A 23,849-nucleotide genomic window follows, 5' to 3' on the forward strand; every position below is an offset into this window, starting at 1 on the left:
AGATTACTTAAAAATAAGGATGATTCCATACACAAAGTTACAATAAGAATGAGATGGGATCAACTTGCTCTTGAATAGTTCAAATAATCCCAATTTTTAAAAATGGCACAACAGAGAGAGAAAAAGAGGAATGAGATCCAGGATTGCCAGGCGATTCATATTTCCAATGTCAGCAGATCCTATAAAGGAAAAACAAGCAACTTTTCTTGGCCTTCTGGAAGGCTGTTAAAACTTGGTTTTGTCAACTGGTTTGGGAATCCCTAAAAAGAGTTGAGCCTGTTAGATGGTTACATGATGGTTAACTGGAATGCACTCTACATAGTTTTTTTCCCCATTGTTCTGTTTTTTTATCTTTTAATTTATTTTGGTCTATTTTTTATTTGCTTTATTTGCTGCATCACCCTGTAAAGTCATGGAATCAATTATTAACCAACCCATTATCCTCCACTTAGAGACAAACAACCTACTCTCTAATAAACAATTTGGTTTCAGAAAAAAACTATACTGTAATCTGCAACTCTTACACTGCAAAAACATATGGACTACACAACTCAATCAGGGCAAAGCAATAGACGCAATCTACATAGTAGAGCCTTTGATTCAGTAGTACACGACAAACTACTCCTAAAACTAAAATCTTATGGTATCTCTGGACACCTGCATAACTGGATAGAAGCACTCCTCTCAAACAGACAACAAATGGTAAAAATTGGGAGCATTCTATCAAATTGTGTACCTGTCAACAGTGCCCCAGGGCAGTGTTCTGGGACCAACTCTCTTCATACTCTACATAAATGACCTCTGTGATCATATCAATAGCAACTGCGTTCTCTTCGCTGATGATGTAAAGCTATTCAACACCACAGACAATACTGCTACCCTTCAAAAATATCTTGACTCTGTATCAGAATGGTCAAACAAATGGCAACTTCAAATCTCAACAAATAAATGCTCTGTCTTACATATTGGCAAAAAAAATCAGAAAATAAAATACAAGCTGAATAGTCAAGATCTTGTTGATGACCCAAGCTCTGTCAAGGACCTTGGAGTACTCATCTCTAATGATCTAAGTGCTAGAGCCCACTGTAACTACATAGCCAAAAAGGCGTTAAGAGTTGTTAACCTAATCCTACGTAGCTTTTTCTCTGGTAATATCACACTACTAACTAGAGCATACAAAATATTTGCTAGACCAATACTCATCAGTCTGGAACCTGCATTACATATCTGATATTAACACAGTTGAAAAAGTCCAGAAATATTTCACAAGAAGAGTTCTCCACTACTCTACTTGTTGCAGAATACCTTATGCCACCAGACTTGAAATTCTAGACCTAGAAAACCTAGAACTACGCCGCCTTCAATCCGATCTAAGTGTAGTATATAAAATTATACATTGCAATGTCCTACCTGTCAACGAATAGTTCAGCTTCAACCATAACAACACAAGAGCACACAATAGATACAAACTCAAGGTAAACCGCACCAAACTTGATTGCAGGAAATACGACTTCAGCAACAGAGTAGTCAATGTCTGGAATACTCTGCCTGACTCTGCGGTTTCTTCCCAAAACCCCAAAAACTTTAACCTTAGACTGTCTACTATTGACCTCAACCCTTTCCTAAGAGGTCTGTAGGGGGCGTGCATAAGCACACCAATGTACCTACCGTCTCTGTCCTTTTGTTTCTTTTTTATTTTTCTTATATGTATCCATTTCATGTATTCATAACTATGTTTATACTTATACCTGTTATAATTGCTTGACAAAATAAATAAATAAATAAATAGATTAATTAATTAATTAATTTTAATTGGTTTGTATTGTTTGGATTAGACTGTTTGATTATGTCCTCTGCCCAGAGTCACAATATAAGTTCAGTAGCTTTATAAAATAAATAAGTACATAAATAAGTTTGGTGTAATGACTAAGGCACTGGGCTAGGAACCAGGAGATCGTGAATTGTACTCCTGCCTTAGGTATGAGTCCCTCTCTCTTTGCCCTTGGAAGAATGGCCAACTACTTCTGAAATCTTGCCAAGAAAATTGCAGGGATTTGTCCAGGCAGTTTCCAGGAGTCAACACTAACTTGAAAGCATGCACAAATATTTTTTTTAGGAAGTTAGCATCTCAGGAAGATGTATTTCTTGACCTGCTTTCTGTTTCCTAAGTTGCTAATTAATGCAGGTTTTTTTCCTTAAAAAAAGACAAATGTACAGAATAGCATTTTATTATATCATTCCTTTACTTACAGCTTTACGTGGTATAGTTCAGAGACAGTTTTTAGCACCTCATCTGCTGTTTTTGAAAACTAAGCTATAGCCTACATAATGCTTGATTGATTGCTATGGCAACTTCCTTTTTGCTACAACTTATAGCAGGAACATACTAGTACTGGGCGAAGAAAACAAAAAATTAGCATTTACCTCATGCTTGTACATTGCCCCTATTTTCTACTGGACTATCTGAAATTGGGAGTGGGGAGTGAGGAGGAGAGCTAGCATCCAATTACTAATTTTGCATAGTTAATGTTTTGAAAGCAAACACAGACCATATTGTATCTACATTTTCATCCATATGTGTATGAGACCGCTTAATCCAAGCCAGATGGAGGGTTTTCAAATTCAGAAGATTTAAATGTGAAGTGCAGTAAGTCAAACTAAGTCATTTTCTTCTCCCTGAAAGCATCAGGTGCACAGCTGGGTAAACACAGCTTCCCTCAAACTTCAGCTGCCATATTTCACTTACCTTACTTCAACATTAACCTAAATGTTTTAATATTGAGAAAGCCTCATTGGAAGACTTAGATCTTCTTTCGATTCTTAAGTATGGAAACAGTACTGCTATGAATATCAACCCCCAGGAAATATATTTTTTTTATTAAAAGATTTTTATTTTTACACATCTCTTCACATGAGCAACGTGGTTCCAGATTACAACATTTATACATAATCCTAGCTACATTTCCATCTATCATATTTAACATCACCTCAAATCATCCACCAATCTTTAGATAAATTTCCATTTCATATTTCAGTTCATTAAATCAATTCATTAAGTTAGTTCAATATCTATCTCATTTCATCCACACAAATATTTTCAATTCTTTATCCCGTTATTTCCATTTTCAGCTTACCACCTATTTTATTTTACTTTATACATCATTATCATCCTTAACTTTCTCTAGACCGATATATAATAAACAATCGAAAAAAACTAAAAATAAAATGAGACTACTCTATTTAGGATCCAAATGGTATATCCCTCCAATCTACATTATATCTTATATTCATTCCAAAGATATTCCTATAATCATTCCATATTTTTCATTTTTTCCCCTTCTTTATTTCCACTTAACCAAAACCTACCCATGCAATTTAATAATTTTTCATTCCCCTACTTTTAATCATAATAAAATACTCTCATTATAAATACTTCATATTCCAATACAATCCCTAATCATGTTTTTTCTTTATTTCCACTTAGCCAAAGTTTACCTATGTAGTTTAATAAATTTCCATTCCCCTACTTTTAATCATCAAAAATACTCTCATTATAAATACTTTATATTCCAGTAGTGTTTCTGTCATAGACGGACCAGAGACCATGATCGTGTGCAGCTTTGATCGCTCCTTGCCCTGTTGGAGGGGTCCCTTCAGGACCGGATTCATCTAACCCACCTCGGAGGGGTGGGTGAAGAGGGGGAGACTGCAAGCTGGGTTGAGGGGAGCTGCATCTCCCCTCCCCGGCTAGGTATATTCCTCTGGAAGACAGTGAGAAGTGGCAGTTTTAATAGCTGCTCTGAAGGCAGGAAGCTGCCAGACCTTTTTTTTTTTTTTTTTTTAAATAAAAATTTTATTTGGGTTTTCACAAAACATAATACAAGTAAAATTTCTTTTTCTTTCTTTCTTTCTTTCTTTTTTTTTTTTGAGAATAGCATGGTCCCCGGGTATCACTTCTCCATACAGACACAAATTCAATTTCATATTCATCTTTGTGTTCTATTCCATATCTTATTACTATTTTAACATTTTCTCAATAATTTTCCCCCTCTCAATCTTACTTTTAATTATCTCATTCCTTTCTAAATTCAAATATATATATATATTTGTTTTCTGAGGTTCTCGCGGGTATTTGTATGCGGATCTTTGGTTATTCGGGTTTTCTCCCGCGTAAGATTGGAAGTATCTAGGCAACGTTTCGATGAAGTCTCATTCATCATCTTCAGGCTTCTGTCTTCAGCTCTGTGCTTCTCAGAGTGATGTAAGCTTGCAGCTGCTTCTTCCTTTTAACTGCTAGTGGGGGTGTGACTTGATTGGGTGGGGGCTTGGCTGTGTTCTGATTGGGTGGGGTGTGTTCTCATTGGTTGGGGGTTTGGCTGTGTTCTGATTGGTTGGGGGTTGGCCATGTTCTGATTGGCTGGAGGTGTGTTCTGTTCAGGTGGGGGCTTGGTTGTGCTCAGGTTGGTCTTAGTTACTGGGGGATTTGAGCTGGTGAGCTGTGATCTTGCTGTTTGGCTTCGAGTTCGTGGTCGTGCTGCATCTTCATGGTGGGGGTCAGTTCGCTTCATGTATGGCTCAGAGGGGTTTGAAGTGGGTAGTGATGCAGCTGCAGTGCGGCTTCTGGTCTGTGGTCGTGTCTCATCTTCTGTGTGGGTGTGAGTCTGCTTTTTAGGTGGAAGTGTGGTGGTGGCATCTTGTGTGGCCTTCGTGGGTGTGGGTCTGGTGTCATTCATCATGTTAGGTATTCGTCTGTTCATGAGGGCGGGTTTCCAAATGGCTGGTAAGCGGGAGGTGTCATCTCTTTTATTCATGCTGTGTGGGCGTTTTCTATCTCTATGGCTTCTCTGATTATTCTGTTGTTGAAGTGTTCGGTTTTGGCGATAGTTCTGGTATTTTTAAAGTCAATCTCATGTCCTGTGGCTTTGAGGTGTTGGACCAGGGAAGAGGTCGATTCTTCTTTTTTGATTGAGTTCTTATGTTCTTCAACACGTGCACTTATTCTTCTGTTAGTTTGTCCAATGTATGTGGTGGGGCAGGCGGTGCAAGGGATTTCGTATACTCCTTGGTTTTCTAACTCGATTTTGTCTTTAGGGTTTCTTAGGATGGTGGATATTTTTCTGTTTGTGCAGAATGCTGTTTTAATGTTGTGTTTTTGGAGGATCTTGCTGATTTTGTCTGTAGTGCCTTTTATATATGGGAGGAGGGCTTTGCCGTTCTCTTGTTCTCTGTCTTGGATTTTGGTTGGGGTTTCTTTTTGGATTAGGTGGGTAATCTTCTTTCTTTGGAATCCATTGGCTGTTAGTACGTTGGTGAGAGTGTTTAGTTCGGTTTTTAGGTGTTGTTCATCAGCTAAGCATTTTGTTCTGGAGATGAGTGTCTCAGCTACGGAATTGATCTGTGCTGGGTGGTGGTGTGAGAGTGCGTGTAGATAGCGGTTTGTATGTGTTTTCTTCTGGTAGATGGTGTGTCCTAGGGAGCCATTGGGTTTTTTGTATACCAAGACATCTAGGAAGGGAAGTTGATTGTTAGCTTCTGTTTCCATGGTGAATTGTATTTTGGGGTGTAGGCTGTTGAGGTGTGTGAGGAAGTTGTTCAGTTTTTCTTTCCTGTGTGGCCAGATTATGAAGGTGTCATCTACGTATCTGAGCCAGAGTTTGGGTTTGTGATCATATTTTTCTAGAGCTTGTGTTTCAAAGTGTTCCATGTAGAGGTTTGCGATGACAGGTGAGAGGGGTGATCCCATGGGTGCTCCTTCTATTTGTTTGTATTTTTGTCCGTTGTAGGTGAAGTATGTATTGGATAGACAGTGGTTGGTCAGATCTAGGATGTGCTGGGGGGATTGTGTTTGTTTTGGATGGCTGTCAAGGCTTCTTTTATTGGCACTTGGGTGAAGAGGGATATGACATCGAAGCTCACTAGTAGGTCGCTGGGTTGTAAGTTTTGTTTCTTTATGATCTCGATGAACTGGAATGAGTTTCTTACGTTTGAGTTGATGGATTCTGCATAGGGCTGTAGTTGTTTGGTGAGAAATTTGGCTAGGTTTTGTAGAGGTGAGCCTATGGAGCTGACTATTGGTCTAAGTGGAGTTCCTTCTTTGTGTATCTTGGGGAGACCATAAAGCTTAGGGCATCTGGATGATTTCTCTCTGGGTATGATTCTTTGCTGGATTTCTTCACTGATGGGGGAGGCTTTTATTTTGGATCTGGTGGTTTTTTCTAGGTAGGTGGTGGGGTCTGTCTTTAGGGGTTTGTATGTGGGGTCTAGGAGTAGGTTGGTTAACTTGGTTTGGTAGTCAGATGTGTTCATAACCACTGTCGCGTTGCCCTTGTCTGCTGGTAGAATTATTATGCTGGTGTCTTCTTTCAGGTTACGTAGTGCAGTTTGTTCTTCTTTGGATAAGTTGCTTTTGGGTGGTTTGCTAGTGCAGAGGATGTTGGTGATTTCGAGTCTGATTCTATTAGCATCATCAGGGTTGGTTTTGGTCAGGCTGGTTTCAACTCCGCATATGATGGTTTCTGTGGGGATGTGTTTGGGAGCGACAGCAAAGTTGAATCCTTTTGAAAGAACCTTGGTTTTGGCTTCGGTGAGGATCTTGTCTGAGATGTTGTGCACTGTTTGTTTCATGTGTGACCTCTTCCCTGGTCCAACACCTCAAAGCCACAGGACATGAGATTGACTTTAAAAATACCAGAACTATCGCCAAAACCGAACACTTCAACAACAGAATAATCAGAGAAGCCATAGAGATAGAAAAACGCCCACACAGCATGAATAAAAGAGATGACACCTCTCGCTTACCAGCCATTTGGAAACCCGCCCTCATGAACAGATACCTAACATGATGAACACCTAACATGATGAATGACACCAGACCCACACCCACGAAGGCTACACAAGATGCCACCACCACACTTCCACCTAAAAAGCAGACTCACACCCACACAGAAGATGAGACACGACCACAGACCAGAAGCCGCACTGCAGCTGCATCACTACCCACTTCAAACCTCTCTGAGCCATACATGAAGCGAACTGACCCCCACCATGAAGATGCAGCACGACCACGAACTCGAAGCCAAACAGCAAGATCACAGCTCACCAGCTCAAATCCCCCAGTAACTAAGACCAACCTGAGCACAACCAAGCCCCCACCTGAACAGAACACACCTCCAGCCAATCAGAACATGGCCAACCCCCCAACCAATCAGAACACAGCCAAACCCCCAACCAATGAGAACACACCCCCACCCAATCAGAACACAGCCAAGCCCCCACCCAGTCAAGTCACACCCCACTGGCAGTTAGAAGGAAGAAGCAGCTGAAAGCTCACATCACTCTGAGAAGCAGAGAGCCGAAGAAGCAAGCCTGAAGATGATGAATGAGACTTCATCGAAACGTTGCCTAGATACTTTGAATCTTACGCGGGAGAAAACCCGAATAACCAAAGATCCACATACAAATACCCCGAGAACCTCAGAAAACAAATATATATATATATATATATATATATATATATATATATATATATATATATATATATATATATATATATATATATATATTTCTAAGTTTCAATACCTTTCTAGTCATCATATTTATACTTTTGTCTGTCCTGTTTCAATTTCATATTTTCTTTTCTCATTAAACAAAAATTTTCCCTGTAGTTACTGATTGGAGTATGACACCTTTGTATCTTTTATCTTTTATTCATTCAGCTCTTATTTAAACTTCAATTTATGCCTTTACAATTATAACATTCAATATAAGACATAACTTCCAGTCGAATTCTGCTTGGTGTGTGTATATATATATATAGATAGATAGATAGATAGATAGATAGATAGATAGATAGATAGATATAGATATAGATATAGATATAGATATAGATATAGATATAGATATAGATATAGATATATATAAAACAATAATAAATAAAATACTTATTCTATTCCAATTCAGCTCTATCATTAATATTAATTATAATCTTTGATATCTTTAACATTTCTTTTCAATAGGTTATCATACTTCTTACACTTATAATATTTCCATAATTTTTTCATGTTTCTTTCATATTCCTCTTCACTTAATTTTTTATAACACATTTATAATAATTAAAATGTTCCCCTCCTTTCCTAATTTCATTCTCTCAATCTCGTTATTTCATTTATTTATTAAACATTCCATTACATTACAATGAGTATTTTATCTATCATTTTAATCACACTTGTTTCATATTTTCAAAGTTCTTTTCTATTTCTAATATAACAATACTATCTTTTGTACCCTTGCAGAATCCCCCTTTCAATTAAGTTTTCACCCATTATCTCTGTGTCTTGTATGTTTTCCCTGTTTCTCTATGTCCCGTCCTTTATAATTTCTTTTCCTTCCCCTCTTCCCCTCTTCTTCTCCCTTCCCTTTTTGACCCCCTCTCTCTCTAATTCTGATTCTCTCCTCTGTAATCCTCTCTTCTGTTTCTTCCGAATGTTGTAATTACTGTTCAAACTATTCTTTTTTTGAGTTGTTTTTTCATATCTTAAATTTTTCACTCTCTTTCCCCCCTTTCCTTTCTTTTCCCCACATATAAATACTTTGTCATTGAAGATGGCTTCTTCTTTGTCCCACCCTTCTTGTTCTACAGGCATTTCTTGTTGTTTCTCATAGTTCAGGATCTCCATTTCTAAAAATTGAAATTCGAAGCCAAAAGAACCTCTTCCTTCTTGTGCATCTTCTTTCTATTTTTTAAGTTCCATTCTCAATTCTTCCAAGAGTGATACCATTTAAAAAACTTTTAAACAACCACCTGATTAATTTTAGTCCTTTAAATCAAATAGCCAAAAATCCCAAAAATCACCAAGTAATCCAAATAATCCAAAGCTGTTTCTTCTTGCTTCTTTTTTCCACTTTCCCTTCCTGGGGTTCTCTTATCTTGTTACAAAGTTTCAGTTAAAATATATCTTTTAAGAATCTTGTTAAAGTTTCACTGTTAATTCCTTTCACTTCCAGGTAGTCTCCTCCATTTTTCCAAATCCTACCCCTTTGTTTTTTTTCCCTTCTTTTAAAAGTTTTTGAGAATCCAGAAATCTTTATTATTCCTTTGACATTTTATTTTCATCTTAAATACCTGTTAATGTCAAAGTGGATTTTTGCAGGTTTCTTGCTTAAATCTCTTAGTTGTCAATATAGGGAAGAAAAGAAAAAACCCGAATCCTTTCCCTTCCCTCTCTCATTCGCCGCTTCAAAGTCTTATTTAGGAACAATGTTATTCTTTATAATTCAAATTCCAGGGTATCTTGTGTTGTTGTTTTTCCAGTTTGACCCGGTCAGCCAAGACTGATTCTAGCGAAGCAGATGGCAGCAGTTATGAAAAACTTATGAAGCCAATTCTAAACTTGAGCAGTATCTCTAAAGGAACACCCTTGCCTTTGATTGGAATAGATAGGAGACCAACTTCTAGGAATTATAAAAGAGTGGGATAGTCCACACATTTCATAGAAGAACAATGGGAATGAATGTTATTGTATATCTTTGTTTCCTTATGTGAAAGGAAAGATGTGAAATGTAATCATACAATCTACGGGAACTCTCTAAACCAGGGGTGTCAAACTCGCATCATTATGGCAGCGTCACGTAACGTATTGGGACTTTTTCCCCCTTTGCTAAACTGGACAGGGGCGGGGCCAGCACGTGATGCATCTGGCCCGCAGGCCACGAGTTTGACACCCCTGCTCTAAACTAAGTCCCAGACTTAAAGCCTGGATGTTGTGTTGCAATCCTACCAGTCCCTGATAAAATGCATCAAGGTTTGGTTGTTGTTTTTTTTAAAAAAAATTCTTTCTTCGTCTTTCCTTTCATTACAGTAAAAGAAGCTCTGCATCCTCTCAAGTTTAACCGTTGGGGTCTCCCTGAAGTTGATGAGGAGACCATGAGGACAAGTGAACCAGGAGTTTTTGCAGGTGGTGACATCAGTGGGCTGACCAACACTACAGTAGAATCAGTGAATGATGGGAAACAAGCTTCCTGGTTCATGCACAAATACATACAGGTGAGTTTTGAGTGGAGCTTTCTCTGATTTTATCCAATTAATTCAGCCTGGCCAGCGGGTGGGCATGCAGCCCTTGAGGGACATTTCCACTGTGCTGAGGCGCAGGGGGTGGCAGAGGTGCACATGTGCAGGAGCCCCGGTAGGAGCCCCGGTACATCTGCCCACCCCACCCTCTCGGAATATCGCTGCTGTCATAGCCACTTGCTTTCCACCTGGGAAATGAAATAAACAAAGCAACTGGCCACAGCGGCAGCATACTCCAGCCGCTGCCCCACCGGTTGCTTTCTGCCTTCTCGCGCCATCCCAGTCAGACTAGGTGTGTGTGTGTGTGTGAGAGAGAGAGAGGAAGGAAGGAAGGAAGGAAGGAAGGAAAGGAAGGAAGGAAGGAAGGAAGGAAGGAAGGAAGGAAGGAAGGAAGGAAGGAAGGAAAGAAGGAAGAGCTAGAAAGAAAGAGGAAGAAAGAAAGAAAGAGGAAGGAGAAAGAAAGAAGAGAGAGAGAGAGAGAGAGAAGAAGAAAGAAAGAAAGAAAGAAAGAAAGAAAGAAAGAAAGAAAGAAAGAAAGAAAGAAAGAAAGAAGAAAGAAAGAAAGAAAGAAAGAAAGAAAGAAAGAAAGAAAGAAAGAAAGAAAGAAAGAAAGAAAGAAAGAAAGAAAGAAAGAAAGAAATAGGAAGAAAGGAAGAAAGGAAGGGAGAGAAAGAAAAAGAAAGAGCAAGAAAGAAAGAGGAAGGGAGAGAAAGAAAGAAAAAAGAAATAGGAAGGGAGAGAGAGAAAACTCTCTCTGCTATTTTTAATTGTTACTTAGTTATCATATATTAATATTTTACAGTGTCCGTACACCTAGAGTGATTTTACTGCCTTTCTTTTGCCCAGGTATTTTTCAGGGTTTACATACATTAAATGTGCATAGTCCAGAGTATAAATACAGATGTGTTTAACAGAGTTGAAAGGGACTATGGAGGTCTTCTAGTCCAACCCCCTGCTCAGGCAGGAAAACTCTGAGGATGCCAAACTCTGAGTAGACGTCCTGAGAAAGGTATCAGAATAACAGAATAACACTTAGAGGAGGGCCTATACCATTTCAGAGAAATGGCTGTCCAGTCTTTTCTTAAAAACCTCCAATGTTGGAGCACCCAGAACTTCTGGTAGAAAGCAGTTCCACTGGTTAATTGTTCTCACTGTCAGGAAGTTTCTCCTTACTTTTACGTTGCTTCTCTCTTTGTTCAGTTTCCATCCTTCTGGTGCTTTGGAAAATACATTGCCCCCCTCTTTCTGGCAGCCCCTTAAAAGCCTGTTGCCACACTCTTGGGCAAAGCATGTGAGCCATTTCCTCCTTTCAGTGGTCCCTGAAAGTACATCTATAGTACGTAGATAATAAAGTCAAAAAAAGGTGAACAACATTTTTACAGAACTATAGATAGGTTGAGGCTGGGTGTGACAAGGAATGGCTAGGAGGGGAAGGGCCAGGCGAGGCACCCCTTGATGTGAGTGACATTGAATTGGCCACACCCAACTCAAGTCACATGACCACCAGGCCACGCCAGCTAATCATGTGACCACCAACCATGCCCTCAGTCACATGACCACCAAGCCACGCCCACCCAGTGACATGACCCTAAGCCACGCCCACCAAATAAGCCACGGCCACAGAACTGGTAGTAATTTTTTTTGAAAACCACCACTGGACATGAGGCATATCTACTGTATATTGATAATGTGAGATTATAGGAAAGGAATGAAAATAATAGCAATGGCCAAGTTAGTTATAACCTCTCAGCCCATGTGGCTGGAAATCTGGGAAAAATATCTCAAAATATTCACAGAGTCTTCTTCACTTTAATTTATTCACTCTAAACAAGGCTGGGAAATTTCTTTTATCGTGTCCATGATTTTGTATTTAATCCAACTGAGCCTTATTGAAATATGTGCATTTTTTTTTTTTTTTTGCTTTCTTGGTCTTGCCCACCTCTTGTGGGGTTTGACAGTTGTTTGGTTGAAAGTGAAAACAAAAAAGTTGGTTTGCCCATTCATTACAACATCTTATTCAGGTAATTAGTAGTGGGGTGACAGCTTACATATATTAATACACAGAGCAGCCTTGAAGAACATGAAATATCTATTTTTTTTAAAAAAAAATCCTTAGCATTATCTTCTGGAACAAAAATTATTATGTATGAGATGTTATCACACCAGGAGTTTCTAAAATCCATAAAATATAAAACATAGGCATCTGAAAAGAGAAACCTGTCTATTTGTCAGATATATCTGACAGTCACACAAGAGATCAACAGGAGTTAGGCAGGAGAGCCTCGCTGAAAAAGGAACATACTCAAGCAGATTCTACTGACTGCTTTTGAAAGGCTCATACATTCTGCCCTTTGATTTCACAAACTGACACTCTGGGACAATCCTTGTTTTAAAATTGCTTGTGACTTAAAAAAAAATGGCCAAATAAGAGTATTAATTATTTTGATCAAACTTATTTACAACCGAGTTTTTAAATCATCTGAACAAGTGCAAATCTTTTTTTTTTTGTTATTACCGTATTATTTAAAATTGCAAAATGGGAAAATATTCAATTAAACCTCTTTGGATTATACAGTTTGGTCCAGATATATTTAGGGTGTTTACTGATCTCAACTTATTGTCAATATTGAGATTTTGAAATTTGGATTGTTCTAAGTCTATACCCTTAAGTACTTTTCTTTTAAAAAAATAAATAATTAAGGTGTATTACTAGGTATTTATTATTCTGAAATAAAAAGTTGGAATATACCATATTGACCATAAATGGCTTAGATATTGTCTCTATGATCTTAAAAGATTAATCTAACAAAATATTTTTGTCATGTTTATTTTAATTTTTTTGGTGTTCCTTTTGCAAAGATACATTTGAGGAGTGATACAAGGAAAATGTTAACTTTTATCTGCACTATTTTCAGAGACATATAATTATAGATTGTTGTGGCAAATATGCAATTAGAGCTGTACAGTTCCGTAAATAATGTTAGCACCAGTCTCCTTCTTCTCATTGTCAAGTAGTAGAAGAAAAAATGAGAGCAGCCTGTGATGTAATGAAAAAATTGGAGCCATACTGAAAGCTGAGCAATATGGATAAAGGTAGTTTGGTGTGTATAGGAGTGTGTGGGCGAATGATTTCCATTTGTTGTTTTTTTTAAAAAAACAAGAACAAAAGAGAGAATGAAGTGAAATAATTTGAGTTCAAAATGATTCAAATAATAAAAATGAGCAGGAAACAAAAAAAAGAAGAAGTTTTAGAAAAGAAAAGAAAAGAAGTTTTAAGACGACTTCCGATATTCAGAAACTTTATACCTGCTGCAACTGAAACCAACTAAATGTTCATAAAGCAAATGTTAACATTTCTTAGATATATACCTCTTGCCATTAGCTTCGGTGGCGCAGTGGTTAAAGTGCAGTACTGCAGGCTACTTTTGCTGACTGCCGGTTGCCTGCAATTTGGCAGTTCAAATCCCACCAGGCTCAAGGTTGACTCAGCCTTCCATCCTTCTGAGGTGGGTAAAATGAGAACCCAGATTGTTGGGGGCAATATGTTGACTCTGTAAACCACTCAGAGAGGGCTGTAAAGCACTATAAAGCAGTATATAAGTCTAAGTGCTATTGCTATTGCCATTAGCCTGTGGATAGATAAACATTGCTTCAATTTGAGCTCAGGTTTCAATAACTGTTTGACAGTATCCTTATAGTTTTCCAAAAAGCAGAATGGAACTGGTCTGTCATTACTTTCTTTTAGTATTTTTTTTTCAACTTCTCATCTATATTACAAACTTGGTATTCTCTAGCATAGGGATCTCCAACCCCCAGTCCATGGCACCAGTTCACAGCATGCTAGAATCTGGGTTGCACAAATAAGCAAAGCCCCATTTGTGGAATGCAACAGCATGCAAAACCACACCCCCTCCAGTCCGTGGAAAAACCTCTTTTCATGGAAGCAGTCCCTGGCGCCCAAAAGTTTGGGGGCTGCTGCTGTAGCCGTCTCTAGTAGTAAAGTGAACTGGCTTTATGTGAGTGAAGTGAAGATATGAATATGTTTTAAAAGTCTGTCAACTGAAATAAGAACAGAGGGTTTTTTTTGGTGGGTTAGCCACTTGGTTTATGATTGCAAATATCACAGATTTCAAATACTGAAAGCATGAAAGTGTAATTCTATAATTCAACTTGAAGGCATGATAGTAATAAAAGAGAAGATGTTATCAGGTTTAGTAATAAAATCCTATATCTTCCTTTAAATGTCCTGTCAATGAGATGAATATGAGTCATCAAAATGTTTGCAATAAAATTAAACACAATTTTAGACTGAATCAATACAAGTATGGTTCCTTTTCATTATTTTTATTATCTCATGATCATTAAGTAATAGTTCCCTTCTGTCGTACTGAGTTCTTGGCATTGTGAGAAAATTTTCAGAGAAACTCAGCTAGTCCAAAGAAATTTGGCAATATGATAATGAGACTGAAAACTAAATCATATGAAAAAGAACGATTAAGGAAATTTGGAATGTTTAGTTTAAAAATATTAAAATGATTTTGATTGTATTTTTCTGTCATTTAAAGGAATATTACATATTAAAAAATTAATTTATTGGAAACCAGTAAGAGTAGTTGACCCATATTCTGATAATGGTTCCTCCTTTACCGATTCTAGACTTAATCAGGCAGATTCTGGCAAGTGAGTTAGCAAAATAAACAATTTTTTTGGCACTGAACATCTTAATGCATTCAACACACAAATAAAACATGTGTGGACATGCAATGGAGATACAGTTGACTGTTATCATTTAGCATATGTCCACAATATGTTTTCAGTAATTTCATTTTGTTTACACATATAACCAACTCTTCCTTTAAGAGCTGAATGTTTCAGGCCCTCTCTTATCTTACCAATCAAACTTCATAATTTATACAGAACATTAAAGTAAGGTGAGGTGAGGTGAGATGATAAGATAAGGTAGGATAAGATAAGAACCTTTATTGTCATTTTTTACTGTGAGCACACTGGCACACATTAATAATGAAATTATGTTGCCTGCTGTCAAAAGAAAGAACATATCTACCCATACACATATATAACACACTATATACGTATACGTATACGTATACGTATACGTATATACGTATACATATACATATACATATACATACATACATACATACTAATATATATATATATATATATATATATATATATATATATATATATATATATATATATACAATATATATATATATATACTATATATATATATATATATATATATATATATATATATATATATATATATATATATATATATATATATACACACACACCCAAATATATTGAAAACGGACAGTGATAGTTCCAGACAATACTGCGGACCCTGCTCAAACATCGTTTATGTGAACTACCAATAATTTTTTCTGCAATCCTCACCACTCTCTGCACTGCCTTCCTGTCTGAATCAGTAATGCTTCAAAACCAGACAGTAATGCAATATGACAGGATGTTCTCTGTTGTACCTCTAATAGAAAGTGGTAAGGACAGGGGAAGGAAGATGAATTTTTCTCATGCTATGGAGAAAATGCAGGCACTGTTGTGCCTGCTTCACCAGTGTCTCACTGCTGAGCAACCAAGCTAGTCTACTTGCTAGCTGCACACCCAGAAACTTGATGTTGCTAACCACCTCCACAGGTGAACCATTAATACACAATGTTGTGGTCCTCCGGCAGCCTATGGAGATGGCAGCGGAGTCAGATAGTGGGGAGGAACATGGGCCAGTTCGGGAGTCTGAGGAGAACTTGGACGAGGATTTTGCGTCTGATACAGAGATGGGGCCAGGGCCATCTGGGAGTTATGTGCTGACTCTGGAACCTCCAGAATCTGACAGCAGCGAGGCAGAGGAGCAGGGGAGCCTGTTCCCAGGGTGCGCATGCGCAGAGCTGCCAGAAGACAAGAACAGTTTTAAGATAAAAGGGCTGACTCAGGAGTAAAACTTGGAAGTGATTGGCCCTCCCTAAGACATAAAGGAGGAGCAAAGGTACATGAACCTTTGCAGGAAGCAACTTTGTACTAGTTGGTTTGAAACCTGAAGCTCCGTGTTGAATTTGTGCTCCGTTTGGTCTTGTACAACTAATTGGTAATTTAGTCGTTGGCAGCATTTCAAGAAAGATAAAAGGTGCATGCTTATCAGACTTATCCCGAACGACTTTGGAAGACTTCTGTGGGACTATTTACAAGTTGTTTGAGACTCATTACAGGCTGTGAATGACTATGATTCACAGCCATTGAAATAAAACAAATCTGATGATCTCTGTAGTTTTTCTTATGTTTAAAACAAAACTGTTTTTATTACACCAGTTCACCAAACCCTCTACCTCCTTGTGGTAAGCATTCTCATTGTCATCCTGAAAAAGGCCCATTACTGTTGTATCATCCACATATTTCACAATAAGATTGGTGACAAACCTTGCATAACAGTCACGGGTCAACAGGGTGAACAGCAGCAGATTTTGGACACAGCCCTGGGGAGAACCTGTGTTGAATAGACATTCCTTCGTACTTCATAATGCTTGCTGTGATAAACTTGTGGTAATGCCAATTCAGGATAAAGACTGAATCACACATTTCAATTGAAGTAGGTTTTGTTTTTCCTTTTTGTTTCTTGCGGTTGTTTTGATATTTTGTTTAAGTTTTGCAAATGCCTTGTTGGATCTTGATCTGCACAATAAAGCACATATGTCCCCTGAAACGTGAATGTACTAAAAGCATTGGAGGAAAACTCATATAACTTGTCAATTGGAATTTTAGATCAACCATGCCTAATATTACAGTGTTTCCATTGGCCTTTGCAGATTTTGAGGGGGCTTATTCGACCTTACCATCTCACCATGAAGCTAATGGGAAAAGCCTTCCAGCAATCTTCACAGGAAAGTTTCCAAATGTCAAGTGTCATCTTTCCAGCTGCTAGATGAATACCGGGTAGCCACAAGGCATTTATTTGGGTGTGCGGTTTCAGTAAATCTGGTTGCTGGGGTGGCAATTACTATAATTTGGCAATTGCTTTTCAGTATTTGGGCCACTTGCAATTTTAGTCATTGGAACAGAGGGCATTATTTTGGGACAGCTGTAATTTAAAGGCAGGTCATCATAGGGTGGTAATTTTTATTTTATTTTATTTTGAGTAGGGATAACATCTCAGCTTTTCTTTTTCATCGGCATGTATATATTTCTCTGTATTGAATTCTCTTCAGTGTAAAATAATAATGTATTCAAAGGAGACTGGTACTTACATATTCTTCATTAAGAAAAGATTTGGTCAACCCATTTCAACTAGGTTTATGCGAATCAGTCCTGATTCAATTTGAATTACAGGTTTTATATTCAAAGAAGACATGATTTAATTCAAATCTGGTGCAAGGTTTGAGGGGAAACTAGTCTGAAGTACTTTGATATTTGATTTGGCAACAAAAATTAAGACTATATTGAGGAAACTTCAAAATGTATGAGGGTTTTTTTGACCTTTTAAGGAAGGTTTTGAAAGATGGCTGGATTAAACTCTTAAGTAACTGGTAGGTGAGATGCTGACCTGGTATACTTAAACTCTCACTCAAAATGCAAGATGCACCTTAGCATACTTTAACAGCAAACTGTTAATGTTACATTACATAAAATACTCTTTTTTGACAAATAATAGATGAACTGTTTTATATGGTTTGCCAGAAGTTGTTTCTTTCACAGTATTTCAGAAATAATTTGAACATAAATTATTATAGGAGGAATATTGTAGGAGGAAATAGTAATAATTCACTTCCTTTAGACACTCCAGTTTGTTTATTTTACTTCTGTAAGCCAAAATATGTGTATCTCTTAGAATATGTTCTTCAGTCACTTGAGGAATCCAGAGCCACAGCATAATATATTGCAGTATAATACAATTTTAATTTGAATAGGACTTTCATATAATATGCATCCCTGACTGACTGTAAATAATGCAATTACAGAATTAAATAATAAATAATAGAGTAAGGAGAGCTGTGAACATAGAAAGAAAGAAAAAAATGGTTGGGATGACACTTTTAAAAAGAAGCTGGTTAACTAGATGTAGAAGTTCAGAGAAATATTGTTGCAGTAAAGTCATACAGAAAAAGGGATATTGATGCAACATGTCATTTTTTTGAAGTTGTAGGAGGTAAATGGGCATCATACCATTTAGTATATTTCCAATAACAATGAGAAAGGGATAAATGTGTTTATTAAAATACATTGCCAGGAATTTTGGTAAGTGAATTGTAAAGTGGTATTCCTTTTATTTCTGATATTTAAAGTATAAGTGTCGCTGCATTTTTGCCAAAATTGTAGAACTAACAAGGAAGAGGAAGACACCATAGATTCATTGGTTCATTTATTTATTTGGTATTTTTATATAAAGTTAAAAACACAAATCAATACAAAAGATAATTTCAAACATAAAAAATATTTAAAAAACATTAAAAATCATAAAATTTTCACAATCTGTATGAAGGCATACTCAATTTCCTTAGCAATGTAGCCACTTTGCAGCTCCATGCCCACATTACTGGATTCCCTAGGCCAAATGGCAAAGTTGTGTCTTCAGGTCCTTTCAGAAAGTCTGCAAAGTTGGGGCAAGTCACACCTCAGGGGAATGATTTTCCTGAGGGCTGGTGTTGCTATAGAAAAAGGTCTCCTGGGTCCCATCAGATGACATTCCTTCATGGACATACCCATCCTGCAGTAGCCAGTAGGATTGGGTAGATATGATTGTGAAATATGGTCTTTCAAGTCACTCGATTCAAGGGAATCCCTGTTAGATTCCATTCCCATTTTCAAGAATCCAGACATTAATAGAATGAAGTGAGGGAGAAATTTCAACTTTCTATTCTCCAGTGCTCTGTTGTAGGTTGAGATTCTTGTATTTTGTAATCTACATACAGAAAACTGACATCACAGAGAAAATGTACAAACTCTAGTCTTAGGAAACCACAGGTCGAACAGCTCTCAATGTGTAGCCTTTTCTTTCAGTGGTCCCTCATTATAGATTTCTTTTTGTCTGGTCTTCATTTGCCAGGCAACAATCCTAGTAATTAATCAGATGGAAACAGTTACTTATTCTCTTTCTTGCTACTGTCAGTATTCATTTGCTGATCTTATGTGATCAGAGAGTAGTATTCCCTATTAAAAAGGCACAACTCCTTCCTCTCCCATACAAACCTTTTAGAGCACACCACATCACTTCTGTTACTTTTTTATATGCATTGTTTCTATTAGATATCACGGTTTCTTTGGTTGTTATATCCAAGCCTGAGTTAGGTTCCTGTGAACCATCACTACTTATTTAAAACAAAAACAAAAACCTATGAATGCCCTTTAACTGAATTTTAACTTTTAACATGATTTGGCTTGCTGTGCTGCTGTTGCTGCTTTATAGTGCATGTTGTAATTTGATGCTAGATATGTTTTATTATTGTTCTAATTTGTGTCTATAAATAAAGTTATTTTGTTAGAAATATCAAAGAAATATGAAAATAAATGAATAGGAGCCAATCATTGCATATAGTCAGCACTGAGTGTCCAAAATAGAAGTAGAAAATGGTTCATATCTTCATTCCTTTTCAGGTCACTAAAAGCTTGGTTCAAAGTTGATGAAGTAATGAACATTTAAAAGCAGGAAATGATTTGATTGAATATAAACAGCTAAACTAAAGATATTTCTAGAATGACTTCTAGAAGAAATTATAGCTATGGAGGAATACTATGGTTTTCTGTTTGGCCCACTGCAAGTTGTGATATCACAATTATAGTTTCTGAATCTCGCTGTTGCTTTGTTGAAGGAAAATATGCCTGAATGTTTCAGAAGGAATCTTTATCTATCTAAAACTTAAGACTTCTTCATATCCTCTAACCGTGGCACAAAGATGGACCACTAATAATTTAAAAAGAGCTTAAGAGGCAATTGGTCCGGTTTTAAAGTAGCATTCTCCCTCTTTTCTCAACACAAATTTGGCTAGATTGGAGTTACAATTAAAATATGGCACAAACCACTCACTGGAAGCTAAATGCTTTTATTATGCAAACTAATATGTTAAGTGTTGAAGTTGGAACTCATGGATTAAAGCTAAGCTCATTTGATAGGTAATGAGTACATTCTTCCATTAGTCCTAATATTGGAGTATCTGAGAGAACTGCTCCAAAAGAACATAGATCTGGTAGGTAAAGAATGGACTCTTCCCCTGGCTACGGCTTCCAATAGGTTATTGTGGGGGTGTCAAACTTGCGTGGTCACATGACATATCAGGACTTCTTTCCCCTTTGGTAAACCGAGCATGGGTGGCCAGCGTGTGACACATCTGGCCCATGGGCCGGGAGTTTGATAACCCTGAATTATTGGATCCGTTGTGTTTTCCAACTGACAGATCTAGGGAGAGTTTGTGTTAATATAGAGATAAATTTATCAACTTGGTTGGGTTTACATTTAAATATGGGTTTAATCCTACTCCAGAATAGTGCTGTTCTAGAAAAGTGCTGTTCTAAAATAGAATTGAGTGCATGTCAAAAAGGCTGTTTTTAAATGCATCTGTGCAGAACACTTTTGTTAAAATTTGCCTCCTCCCAAGATCCATGCCCATCTCTATCCCAAGTTTTTGAGAGAGGCTGGTATATGTTTTCCTGCTGATTGGTAACATTTGGTGGGAGAGAAAAATAAGTTGGTGAATCCATTAATTGCTTTACTTGTTCCACATTAAAATTTTAGAGCCATCACCCCCTCATTACTGAGGCAAAACGTTTGTGCCACCTCAAGAAATGTGGGTTGCGTTTTAATGTGGCTGTGAGGAAAAGTCCTAATATATGCTGTCATTTGAACCCTGTTATACCAATATAGTGTGTGGTCGATGGGAGCTCTATATGTGTATAATGTAATATCTCAAGATATTTTTTATAGGAATTATTGTGCAGGGTGATAGGCAGATTGCTGTTGACAGCAGCAGAAAAACACAACTGGAAAAAGCAATTGCAGATTATTCTAGAATTTTATATGATGAAAGTTAAAAATGCAGAATTTGGAATAGTACAACAATACGAAAATATAAACATTGAGTTACATTGTGATGAGGGCTCTTCTTCACCAAAGTCTACACATCTATCTTGTAGAGATTATCCACATGAACAGAAACTTCATTCCTACAACAATACAGATTTAGCTCATTAGCTACCAGGTAGAAAAATACTTGGCTTTGTTTTCATTGTTTTTGTAGGTAGCTGTACGGATTTCTATATCATTATAAAATAATGCTACAAATTACTGGTTGCAAAATTTGCATATAAATGTTAGGTTTATATCTTTGTGCAGGGTTTTTTGTTTGTTTGTTTGTGATTTTTGCTGGTTTTGTGTATTAAGTAAAAATCCAGAAATTGGGTTCATCTTTCCTTCTAGTGATTATTGTTTTTAGGAGCCTCTCAAGAAGTTTAATTCCATTGAAGTAGTTTACAGAACAGTTGCAAATGTTTCTTTTTTAAAAAAATTATATGCACCTATTTTTTTAAAAAAAGAAAAGAAAAGGCAAAAATATCTTATTCTTATAAAAGTGCACATTTTAAAAAGAGAAAACAGAACTACTTCTTGCATAAAATGCAATAGACTATTTTCTTAAAAGGTGAAGCATAAATCTTTTCCGTGTAGAAATGAAGAGCATCTTGGTGGGTCTCCAAATCCCTTCCATGTTTACCATTCTGGCGGACTATTAGGGTTCCCAAATAGTTCATAAATGTCTCCCTTCTGGTACTTAAATGTAGGAAATGTACGCCTTTAAGCTCTGGAAGTTTAAACTTCTTTATAGTTCCAATTTTCTATTTATACTTGGCAAGATTTTAAACTGCTAAACAGTCTTGGTCACTGAGTTGTCCTGATACTCCTATTATGAGTGAGGATTTTAACATGCCAAGAATATTTTATTAACTAATTAAAAGGTTTTATTATGTATGTATGTATGTATGTATGTATGTATGTATGTATGTATGTATATATTTAATGAAATGATGCACACTCATTTGTGGAAGGTGTATTTGAATAAAGTACATAAACTGTTGTGTTGTTTATTCCCACAGTCTTTATATGATACCTCAGTATCTGCTGTACCTCAGTTGCCTCTTTTTTATACACCAATCGACTTGGTAGACATCAGCATAGAAATGGCCGGGCTTAGGTTTTCAAATCCTTTTGGTCTCGCCAGTGCAACACCAACTACAAGTTCATCAATGATCCACAGAGCTTTTGAAGCAGGATGGGCATTTGCACTCACCAAAACATTTTCTCTGGACAAGGTAATGAATTTTGTGGTCTTTTATCTATGTTCAAATAATCTCTCATTTATTGCATTTATCTTATTCATAATAGTTTTCCAAGAGAGGGTCAAAATGAACTTTTTGCATTTTTCTGTTGAAAACCTAATAGTTGATGGCAGTCTGTTAGAATCACTGAAATGTTTTCCTTGTTTAGATAGGAAAACAGCAGAGGAAAAGGATGAGGTTTTCTTTTTTTAAAAAAAGGAGTCCCTGTGGATTTTACTCCACTATTCGTTGCCAACTATAGAAAACGGATTTAAAGTTCTATTATTGGACACTACTGGCAATTGATATATTCTTTGGGATATATTTTTATTTAGAAATAAAATACTGAAGATAAAATGCTAAAGTTACCCTCATTATGGGGTCTACTTTCATAGACGTCCATATCATTTTTTGCTAATAATACTGAGATAGCCAGTGGTCTCCAACTACAAACCAACCCCACATAGCTTTTTGAGAGTATGCAATATCTAGGTCCTATAGCTTGCAATAGGTAAAGTTCTTGTTTATTATATATAGTATATTGTATAACGTCGTTCTCTTAAACTGATTAAAATCAGCCTTTAGTCAAAGGTCAGGAAATTAAATGCAGGTGTCCTCACCACTTCTCAATTCATCTGTTTGATAGCTCTAGTATTGTGATGCCAGTCACAAATATAAAGGTATAGCTTTACACATGATTATCTTTTAGACTATGCTTCAAAGTTTTCAATAAGTTAGACTGGCTTATTCTTCCCATCACTAATTTATGCTCAGCAGTCATTTCTTCTGGGTTGCAGAAACTTACACAAAGCTGGATCTGGTTAACCATCCCTTCCCCTTTCCAGACAAAGGCAATCTTTGTTCTGAACGACAACAATAACAACAAAAATTTGTTGTTGATAAACACATTTTATCAATGTATGTTGATAACAAGGATATGAATCCGAGAAAAGACTTGAGAATTTAATATAATTTGTCCTCATTTTATCTTATTTATAAATCACCTCATTTAGTTCTGAATCCGAGAAATCATTTGAAAAAGGTAAAAAAAAAAAAAACATCCTTTTTTTCTGCACTGCTAGATGAAATGCTGTTTTTCTTACATTGGTATTTCTGAAACATTTCTGGAATCATCTTTTTAAATGTCATCTTTTTAAACATTTGTTATTCAAAATGTGGTGATAGTTGGCATACACATGCTGGGACTTGTAATCCATGGGAAGTTTTATAAATTTTTGGAGGATGGTCAGTGTTTGTAGCTTCATGGGCACTTCTAAAATTCTGAGGAATTGGGTACCACCTCAAAAGGTGGCAAGGATCTAGGGAAACGTAATTAAATATAATTGAATTAAATACAGATATATGTTTTTAAATTCATTTAATTCTTTTTTCCCATTTATCTATAAAAATATGCATACTTTTTAATAATGACAGTACCATAAATACATTT

General features: G+C 36.7%; 1 protein-coding gene across 4 annotated transcripts in view; it reads left to right on the plus strand.

Annotated features, from left to right (window-relative positions):
- The window catches only part of DPYD (dihydropyrimidine dehydrogenase), a 679,957-nt gene that overhangs the window by 378,411 nt on the left and 277,697 nt on the right, over nucleotides 1–23,849 (plus strand). For all 4 annotated transcript variants that reach the window (XM_087960624.1, XM_087960625.1, XM_087960623.1 and 1 more), the window contains 2 exons: nucleotides 9,858–10,042; nucleotides 22,178–22,393. In XM_087960624.1, the coding sequence (XP_087816750.1) occupies nucleotides 9,858–10,042; nucleotides 22,178–22,393 (401 nt within the window). The remainder of the gene's footprint in view (nucleotides 1–9,857; nucleotides 10,043–22,177; nucleotides 22,394–23,849) is intronic.

The sequence above is a fragment of the Notechis scutatus genome, chromosome 3 (genome assembly GCF_049901735.1).
Source record: "Notechis scutatus isolate UNSWTSFEM ecotype Mainland chromosome 3, rNotScu1.2, whole genome shotgun sequence".
NCBI lineage: Eukaryota > Metazoa > Chordata > Lepidosauria > Squamata > Elapidae > Notechis > Notechis scutatus.